The 11,599-nt window shown below is 35.1% G+C and overlaps 1 protein-coding gene across 1 annotated transcript in view; it reads right to left on the minus strand.

The window, feature by feature from the left end:
* Positions 1-9,725: 9,725 nt before the first annotated feature.
* LOC131944089 (uncharacterized) overlaps positions 9,726-11,599 on the minus strand; it is a 5,314-nt gene continuing 3,440 nt past the window's right edge. Inside the window, exon 4 of the mRNA XM_059304597.1 lies at positions 9,726-11,599. This exon is cut by the window's right edge and continues 248 nt beyond it. Within this exon, the coding sequence (XP_059160580.1) occupies positions 10,907-11,599 (693 nt within the window). The 3' untranslated portion in view covers positions 9,726-10,906.

Here is an 11,599-nt window from a genome sequence, read left to right on the forward strand (position 1 = left end):
TATATATATATATATATATATATATATATATATATATATATATATATATATATATATATATATATATATATATATATATATACAGAGGTATCTTGAGCTTCTAATTTAATTCGTACCGTAATATTACTAACTTGCGTGTTTTCAAACAAGAAAAGTGTATTTATACATAAGAATATAGTTTATGAAATAAACTGTGTATATATTTACTTTGAAAATCACACCGCTTAAGCTAAAGGAAGAAATGTAGGTCTGGCGTAGAATAGTGGAGGCTAGAGAAGGAGCTTTAATTCGTTCAATTACTCACTGTTAATGCAAACCACTTTCGATCACCGTAATTCACATTCTTTTTATCGAATAGTTTAAGCCCGCTAATTTGGTTAAGCGTTTCTTAAATCTCGCTTGTATGTCAAAGCAAATTTTAACGAGATCAATAAATTATTATCTTGGGCACTTGTATGTCGAGGTATAAATGTATATTGTATATTTACATATATTTTTGTGAACGTATTTATGTTTACAAATGAACTATCAAACAACGTTTTCAAAATATTGGTTAGCTACAGTTTGTTTTCGTCTTATATATTGCTACTGATAAATTAAAAAAAAAATGAAGAACATATTTTACCTCTAAAAAATAAACTGCTGCGTATGGACAAACTAAATCACAAGCGCTTCAGGCAAACGTCACCAACACACTGTCGAGCAGAGAAACTAACCTTGCTACTGTAAACAAACGGTATACGTTCCGACGACTTCCACTGAACAAAAATAAAACTTAGCTAAGACGTTATGCAGGCTATTCAAATATAATACCCTTTCAGTAGTGAACTGGTTGTTTTTCTAGGGGCTTTTTTATTTCCAATGAAATCGATAAAATCGATATGTCGGTAATGCGGCGCCCCAAGGGTATAGCTTTTTTTTATCTTCATTTATGTTAAGCCAACACAAAATTCTCTACTCTATAAAAGTATAAAGACACATTACATTTCGCTTTGAAAAAATTGTGTTTTAGAACTAATCATTATAGCTTTTAAAGAACTTAGTTTGAATATGTGCCAAAAAAGTGTCATTTGGTAACTATTCTTTAAACTTTACATACGCAAATCATTTTTGTCGAATTTTAAACACCTAAACTAGGAATGATGTACACAAAAAAGTATGAGTATAATCGATTTTATCTCATCAAATACACCAAATTCAATACATATTTAGCAATATGCTATAGCAAGCTCAGAAAAAATAAAGAGCGAAGATTAAAAACATTTAACAAGAGCCTTGCTTGGTACATATTGAACTTCCCGAACAATATCACGACTGATTTTTTTGTGTGTGGACAGATAGTACAAAACAACATAATAATTATTGATTCGTAAATATATTGATATACTAGTTATTTTATCTAGCTTTGACACTGTTTTCGAAAAACATCCTAACATCGTACACTTTACTTAACACATACAATACCAATCAATAATAAACTTTACTAATTTAACATCAACATTTTGAATACATTGTTTTTTTCTGTTCCACTAATAATAATGCTCTTACCGATTTAATACTACTCGGCCCGATAGTGCACGGGGGTTATTATTATTAAGTTATACATTTTTATGTTTATGGTGCTTGCAAAAAAATAAACGATGTCTATTACCATTAAGGCTGCTGAGACGTGTGTTCACGTGACTGTGAAGGTGACCTTCAGAACACGAAACATACATGACGTCAAAACCACTCTAAAACTCAGATTAAGAAATAACACCCCCCCCCCCGTTGGTTGCATTAAGTTTTTTATTCGGCCGTCAAAAAAGTTGTATAGCCTATCTTTAGCACAGGTTCATTGAAAGCAGGGATCCTTAAAATTAATATAGTAAATATAAAAAAGGTATACGCGTACTTACTTGATATGAAAGTGGGCTGTATAAATGTAAAATTTAAAACATTATTTATATTACTTTAGTGCAAGCCTTCCTTTCTAAGTGCAAGTAGTTAAATAATAAAAAAAGCATCGCACATTTTTAAAGTGGAGGAAACTTATAAAAGCTGAATGTCACATTGTTGTCCGATCGTCATCCAATTAACAGAATTTGACAGATCTCTGATCTGCATATTCCCTAAAACCATCAAGAAAACTAAATAAGATGAACAAAACAATAGAAAAAGATAGTAATATCATTATGATTTATTTGAAGTCTTTTTTATTATGTACAATGTATCTTGTATACACTAAACTTGAGATTAATCATTAATGTCACTTATTCGAGTTGTTGAAACCATTTTTCTCATTTGTGTGATGTAAATAATGCACAGTCATATGTGTGATGTAATTAGAGCTTAAAAACGAATAACTTTTGTCTCCTTAATTTCTTTATAATAATATGTATTAATTTTTCAAAGTATTTTGAAATATGTTTAAAAATGTTTCCATTTCATTTTCGATTAAAATAATGTTCACTTTAAGATAAAATAGTTAACATTTTATATAAAAAATAGGGAACAGGGCATTACCTCCCCCCGTCAATTACCCCCGGACGTCCCCCCCCCCCGTAATACCCCTCGGAATAATTACCCCCCCCCCCCCTGTCAATTACACCGCCCCCTGTCAATTACTCCCCGCCCTGTAGGTCATCCCCCCCCCCGTCTTAGCTTAAGGTTCAGCTACTGTTAGAACTAGGGTTTGAGTTTGGTCTAGGTCTAGGGTTAGCGCTAGGGTTAGGGTTAGGGTTAGGGTTAGGGTTAGGGTTATGGTTATGGTTAGGGTAAGGGTTAGGGTTATGGTTATGGTTAGGGTAAGGGTTAGGGTTAGGGTTAGGGTTAGGGTTAGGGTTAGGGTTAGAATCAGGGTTAGACTTAAATCAATGCCTAGAGTTGGGTTTGGTTTTGGTTTAATTTTAGGGTGAGGAGAATTCTTAGGGTTTTCGCCTTTGGCTTAAAGTTAGCATTAAGATAATTTATAGGTTTAGAGTTTGAGTTAGAATCAAGATTATATTTTGTCAGATGAGGGAGGGGGTAATTCTCTAGGGAAGTAGTTGACATGAGGGTAATTGACCGGGAGTAATTGCTCCGGGGGTTAAAAACGGTGGGGGGGGGGAATGTAGATATAACTTCTACGTTGATTTAAAAATGCATTCACATTCTTTTCAGGTATGCGACTTCTTCTTTGTGAATAGCTACTATTGAATGAGCCCATTTATAGACGACATTCAATTAATATTTTCTACGCGTTTCAACCGTCATGAATGATCAATTTATTATTATTCTCCTATTCACATTCTACTGTGGTACACGACTGAATCTGAATACGGTAGTATTAGATATTTACACTTCCGAAAGATAGTTTTGTTAACAATGCGCTGATTTTGTAATAACCATATTTGCAGATCAACTTCAATCGACAAGAAGACAACGTAGCAATCTAAAATCTTGACATTACAGCAAATTTGAAGATAATTGCCTAAACCCATCAACTTTCTATTATATATCTAAGAAACATATGACTACTAAGCATAAAATAAATTAGAAGTTTTTATTAAAGTTTTAGCTTATGCAATTTCATGACAGAAAAAAATGTATATTACTATTTTATATCTGTATCAGTCCTCATAAGCGAACGCACAGACAATCACAATCAACGATGTAAATTATTAATCTGATGTATTATACAAAAAATCTCCCTCTCTCTCTCTCTCTCTCGGTATATATATATATATATATATATATATATATATATATATATATATATATATATATATATATATATATATATATTCGAAAGTATGTGGGTTTGTTTGTGGGTTTGTCCTTTATTTATAACTACATTTTTCATCTGACAAATAAGAAACTTTGGAGAGCTGAGCTGAGCATATTCCAGGGGAAGCCACTGTGGGAAAAATCTATCAATAACTCGTTGGGCTGCGCTCAAGCATTAAGCGAGTTGGCGCCCCGGGCTTCGCCTTAAATGCTATTGCATCTATGCAAGTACTATAGACTATAGATAAGATGGGGTATTTTAGTCGTTTTTATCCAGCTTAAAAAAGATATTGTAATAATGTTTAATAGTATTAGTCGCTCCTGACCAGGTAAGGGGTCATCCATAAATGACGTCACGCTATTTTTGACGATTTTAACCCCCATCCCCTCCGTCACACGTTGTCACAAAAAGCCAGACTCCCCTAAAATGACGTCACACCTCAGCCTACAACGCCCTTCAAAATTTGCTATTGACTTTTTCTTAAAACATCTATATTTTCTAAAATCTTGTCTGAACTCTCTCAAAATAGAATATTTTAATCAATTCCTATTACAATTTATTAAAACATGTTTCTAAAACCCGAAATAACGTCTAAAATTCGTATTCTAACATTGCCTTTTTTTAATGCAAAAGTGTGACGTCGCACCATCTGAACTACCCCCCCTTCATCACACACCGTCAATAAATTGCTGCCCCCCCTCCCCGCTACCAGTGTGACGTTATTTATGCACGACCCCTTATTTCAATAATACTATATTAGTAAAATAATCAATACAATCGATTTTCGGTCTTTTAAATTTTACGATTTCTCGATGTGTTCCTTGGTACCTCTTCCCACCCAACCTACCTGTAAGCTAATGTCTAGTACTTAACACATTTCACAACATACACCTCTGTCATTAGCACAGCTGCGACTAGCAAGCCTACCTACCTACCTACCTACCTACCTACCTACCTACGTACCTACCTACCTACCTACCTACCTACCTACCTACCTACCTACCTACCTACCTACCTACCTACCTACCTACCTACCTACCTACCTACCTACCTACCTACCTACCTACCTACCTACCTACCTACCTACCTACCTACCTACCTACCTACCTACCTACCTACCTACCTACCTACCTACCTACCTACCTACCTACCTACCTACCTACCTACCTACCTACCTACCTACCTACCTACCTACCTACCTACCTACCTACCTACCTACCTACCTACCTACCTACCTACCTACCTACCTACCTACCTACCTACCTACCTACCTACCTACCTACCTACCTACCTACCTACCTACCTACCTACCTACCTACCTACCTACCTACCTACCTACCTACCTACCTACCTACCTACCTACCTACCTACCTACCTACCTACCTACCTACCTACCTACCTACCTACCTACCTACCTACCTACCTACCTACCTACCTACCTACCTACCTACCTACCTACCTACCTACCTACCTACCTACCTACCTACCTACCTACCTACCTACCTACCTACCTACCTACCTACCTACCTACCTACCTACCTACCTACCTACCTACCTACCTACCTACCTACCTACCTACCTACCTACCTACCTACCTACCTACCTACCTACCTACCTACCTACCTACCTACCTACCTACCTACCTACCTACCTACCTACCTACCTACCTACCTACCTACCTACCTACCTACCTACCTACCTACCTACCTACCTACCTACCTACCTACCTACCTACCTACCTACCTACCTACCTACCTACCTACCTACCTACCTACCTACCTACCTACCTACCTACCTACCTACCTACCTACCTACCTACCTACCTACCTACCTACCTACCTACCTACCTACCTACCTACCTACCTACCTACCTACCTACCTACCTACCTACCTACCTACCTACCTACCTACCTACCTACCTACCTACCTACCTACCTACCTACCTACCTACCTACCTACCTACCTACCTACCTACCTACCTACCTACCTACCTACCTACCTACCTACCTACCTACCTACCTACCTACCTACCTACCTACCTACCTACCTACCTACCTACCTACCTACCTACCTACCTACCTACCTACCTACCTACCTACCTACCTACCTACCTACCTACCTACCTACCTACCTACCTACCTACCTACCTACCTACCTACCTACCTACCTACCTACCTACCTACCTACCTACCTACCTACCTACCTACCTACCTACCTACCTACCTACCTACCTACCTACCTACCTACCTACCTACCTACCTACCTACCTACCTACCTACCTACCTACCTACCTACCTACCTACCTACCTACCTACCTACCTACCTACCTACCTAACTACCTACCTACCTAACTACCTACCTACCTACCTACCCACCCACCTACCTTATTATTCCTACCTTATTATTCCTACCTTATTATTCACGTCTTATGTTTTATTTTTCATTCGCTCACTAAAAAATAATTATGATATTTCCAAATACTTTACGATTTTCACAATTGTTTTCGGTTTCTCTTGTTACTTCCTACTTGAGTATAGTATTATAGTTTTCGACACTGATAAATCAAATTTCATTAATGCATACTAGCACAAATTAAACTGATTTAAAGATCAGTAATCTATCGTAATATATTTAAATTAATCAACGTTTACAAGTTTTAATACTTAGATATGTATTTGTTCATTGACATCTTTGTTTTGAAAGAAAGGAACAGAAAATATGTTACTTGAGTAGAACATTAAAATATGTACTTGCGTAGAAAAAATATGTTGTTTAAAAATAAATGTACAAAGCTATTTAAATTTAAAGACTTTACAGATTTGATATACATATTCAAATTTAGAAATAAAAACACATCATTATGCAAACGAAAATCAATAACTAAGTTTTTCAACATGCTTACAATATAAAAAGAAAATGTCGTTTTATGGAAACAGAATAAAAGTTAAATACGTTTTATTGCGCTTATTTCTAGCTTTATTAATACGCTTATTTGTATTTACAGAAGGTTCCAACAAACTTATTTTTTAAGTAGGACAGGATTGGATGTTCCTCTGATACGGGCCTATTTATGAATCTATTATTAACAAGTGTTTCACTGGTATTTGAGGTTAATTATACGGAACGTGTGCGCTTACTAAGTCTGCTTGTAGATTCATGAACACTTAACTTGAAAAACAATTATAGTGAAGGTTTGACTACTTATTGTTTCGTGTATGTCTGTAATGACTAATATATATTTATACCAAACCTTTTGTAATTAAAAGATTTCATATAGAAAGTTGCTAGTTTTCTTTAAAAAATATAAATTATATATAATATGAATTAATTATCTTATTTTATGTGATTAGAACATTACATAAGAAAACTGAAAAAAACTCATGTAAGTATCGGTCTTACCATGAATATACATGTGTGTGTATTGTTTAAAGTGTATTTTTAAGCTTAATCCCAAGATAATTATTATAATTTATTAACTTTCCAATTATAATTTAATTTTTTTTAATTCTTTGCATTGTAACCGTTAATGCGCCTGTTCCTAATTAATGAAACACTTGTCTATATGTATATAAATAAAAGTATATCGGAGTGTTCAGTATGGAAATCTAAACGCTTGAATGGATCGGGCTATGTTTAGATGTTTGTGGTTGAGGTTGATATTGGGGTAACGATTGGTTTATAACTGTAATTACACTAATGTTTATGTTTGTTTTTGTTTTTGTGCGATTGTGTTTTGAGGCTACAGTAAGGTTTATGTCCCTGTTTGAGTTTCTGTTTACATGGTTGTTATTTTATTCGTACATGTGCGAAGAGGGCCAAGGGTTTATATATATATATATATATTTATGTGGTTGAGGTTGTGGTGAGGATTAGTTTATGATTTCGTTTATGTTTATGTTTGAGGTTGTAGTGAGGTTTCGGGTTTATTAATGTTTGTTTTTATGTTTCTGTTTGTGTTTATATTTGTGTGTATGTGATTGTTTTTTAGACGTAGAAGTGGGATGAGGGGAGATGGTGTATGTGTCATTGCGTAGATATATATATAATTAGATTAGACTAGTAGAGATTACTATGGACGGTGCGAAATTGACGGTAGACGATTTGGTGCGAGAGTATTGTGCGCGTGTTCAATAAAAGATGTGTTGCGTGAGTGTGACGTGAGCATGACGCGACAATGTACCGATGACGTAGGATGTGGTAGAAGATGTAGTAGAAGACGGACGTATTCTTTGATATTGTGTTAACGATCTATAAGTGTGTGATAATAAAGTTATTGTCATTTCATAAACGAAGTTGTTGACATTGTTAATTAGTGTCTGCGTAAAATAAGAGTGATTCCCGTCCTCCTTCACAAGTGTAATAGTTGCTGTATTAATAGCAGTAGATTAGAATATATAGATGATATACATAAACCCCTTATCACAGTATGTCTATGTCTAAGTTCGTTTATGTTTGTGGTTAGGGTTAGGTTTGGATTTAGATTGAATGTTAATTATGTTTGCATATAATTGGGAATTTAATACACTCTCAAGATGTGGGCAGCGACAGGTATACGATGCTGAATAAACACACAAGACACTGACCTTTACAAAAATATTTTTTACAAAAGCCAGTGCAGAGTCTGGCCGGAACGGCGTGTGCTATATACTATTTTCATGTTTCAAACTACTTAAAGTTTGATTACACAGAAGTCACATTGATCAAATTTGTAACTACTATATTTAGGTAGCACAAAGTATCGAATGAATAAATAAAGTATGCCATATTTAGATCTTGTATGAAAGCTCTTTGAAATTACAACACTTTCTTCGCCAGGACATTCCGCATTCTGTTTTAAAAAACCCTATTCAAAAGTCACGTGATCTAATGTATCCTAACTTGTACAGCTATTCATACTTTTCATACCTCTAATCCTATTAAATATAAGCTAACGACAACGTGAATACACATATTTAATAAAGATTGATATCGATTTTCATAAAATTCGATGATGATGAAATGAATGAAGAGTTAAGATTACAAAAGAGAGTAGAACGTGAAGGAAAACAAACTAGCCTGAGAAGTTGTGTCAAATGACTTTGATTAAAAAAATAACTAGTATACAGTATGTTTAGTATATAAAATAAATAAAAAGTAGTATTTAAAATACATACCTACCACATGGCACTTGATTAATCCACGCTAATTATGTTGTTATTTTTTTCACATTACCAAAACAAAGTAATAAAAAGTAAATCCCCCCACCATGTAACGGTTTTTGTAAGGGGAAGTAATTGTGCATTCCTAATTTATCAAGGGACGTAACGAGTGCTAAAGAACTAAATGTAAATAATTTTCAGACATAATTTGAACTTTTATGAAAGTTTAGGCATTTTTTTTTAAATTTTGTTTGATGGACATGCTGAAAATTATTATTAGAAGTTTGAAAAATGAAAACTGTTTTACACCTTCAATATTAATTTTTAATATCATTAACTTTGACGATGAGCACTTTAGACATATAACACAATTTTATTGAAGTCTATTATTTTCTTATATGTCTCTGTATTTAGCGGTCCACTACATACATACAAAATTAAACTGTATATATTAGATTTCACTCAATATTTCAGGAGTCTGAGGCAGGGGTCGGCAACCTTTTGAAGCGGAAGAGCCAAAAGTTACAATTTTCAAAATTTCCATGGTTTTAAAGAGCCACTAACATTTTTTTATTTCAAATATTTAATTTTTTATTAAGATTATTAGTATTTGTTTAAGGAGCTGGAGAGCCGCATCTTGATATCAAAAGAGCCGCATGCGGCTCGCGAGCCGCAGGTTGCCGACCCCTGGTCTGAGCCAAAAAAAAATTTAAAAAATTCAGGTGTTGGTAAATCCTTAACATTTGGTAAAGACTTGCGTTCATTAATTAATTACGTTTACTCTTTCCCACTTTCTAAAACATACCAGTTCCAATATACAATTTATTCAACCATTTACTTGATGTGGAATAGAAAACTACGTTCTAGACCCAGCATTTTTGTTCGTATATATTGTGAATGAGATGACGAAGTTCAAGTGTGAGGCAATCAGAAAGCTCCTTTAATTTTTGTCAAACTTGCTGTCGCCCAGTCAGCGGTAACTAAATATGAGGTCTACTTCATCGTACGTTTCTTACGTCAAAACACTGAACTTTGTATCCAGATTTGACTGCGAGACATCCTAAATCCTAAGTTCAGAGTAGGAAACAGAAACAAAAAATAAAGCCAATTCAAATATATATTCACGTTAGATTTAACCAAGTTTATTCTTTATTTCTTTTACTCACATCGGAAAAAGATACAATTTAAAATAGAATTCCAACATATACAATCCCATGTGCACACTTCACTCTCTGTCTCAACCTATTTCTATGTTCCTCACATATTTTCCGAGGCTGTGAACAGTGTTTTTCCCAGACTTTTTTTCTCCGGGGTGGGCATTTAAAAATTTCAATGAAGGGTGAGGTGTAAACGCTGTTAAAAGTGTATATTTTCTATATAAATTCTATTTCCTTCGAAGGGGTGGTAGACTTTCATCGAAAGGACCGAGCCCCCCCCCCCCCGAACGAAGAGATACGTGGAAGAAACTATAGCTGTGAAATTAGCATCTTCATCAAAATATGGAAAACTCAAAGATACCGATTTGTTGTTGAATATAATATGTTGGATGTATTAAATGTATAAACTAAATTTTATTTAAGACGAAGAATAAAAGAATATTCAAATAAAGAAACAAGTCTTTAGGTTTGATTGTAACAAGAAAGCTATAGAGAACACATAAGTAATAAGAAACTATCACGGTCTAAGAGAATAAGGTTATATGAAACAAACAGAAAAGTATAATGAACTAATGTTAATAAAATGTTTAAACAACGAAAGCACACAACACTAATGGCATCATTAATTTTTGGATAAAAATTAGAAATCAAAATCAATTGTCAAAGATATGACACAATAAGATTTGCTTCCAACATTAGAATGTGAAGAAATGAACAATGTCATTCAAAGTTAATTTAGGCCAATAATTGAAATGTAAATGGTACATTAACGCTTTACAATAACATACTTTCTTTTATAAAGCAGACAACCAACTTACGGAACATCAGTTTACATTCTATACACCACAAGTTTATAACAATTATTAGTCCACAAACAACGAACTATAATTTAATCCACCAGAGTTAGGGTTAGCTCCACTGTGGGAATGGTAAGACCCCCACTCGAACCCCAGTTTGTACACCACAGCCCCACTGCTACCGGGACAGGTGCACGTTGTGTACGTGTACCTGGTCCGGCTATCCAATCCCACCACCTGCCTATGTACCCAGAGACCTACAGAGACCTGCTTAGAACAGCCATGAGGATGTGACACTATAATCGCCAGCTTATCCACATCTCTACGACTCTTGTATTTGTGACTTAATTTATCCCATAAACCCTTAAACTTCCCAACCATATCCTCTAGTTTAACGGCTACATCTAAGTCGTGTGTCACACAATCCAATTGACACCAGTCTTGCTCAGCGTCTGAATAACCCGCCAGCCACCCATAAATCTTGACCACTGGACTTATATCATCATCGAACCACAACCTACAGCTGGACTGTCTCGCCTCACTCGCATCAAAAATCACATGTCTGACTGTCACCACACCAATTCGCCACCAAACTTTGCTGGGTGTGTGCGAATGGTCACATTCAGGACATGGACAAGTTCTGTAGGTTCTTGAAATGTTGGGATCTCCCTCTGTGTACTTTGTCACCTGCCATATCATCGCAGTGCCTGTATGCAGTAAGTTCTGTGCCCTGGTGTTGTAGCAAGGATATGGATATTT

Source organism: Physella acuta, unplaced genomic scaffold (assembly GCF_028476545.2).
Source record: "Physella acuta isolate Inbredline_101_S28 unplaced genomic scaffold, ASM2847654v3 ptg000481l, whole genome shotgun sequence".
In the NCBI taxonomy this organism is placed as follows: domain Eukaryota; kingdom Metazoa; phylum Mollusca; class Gastropoda; family Physidae; genus Physella; species Physella acuta.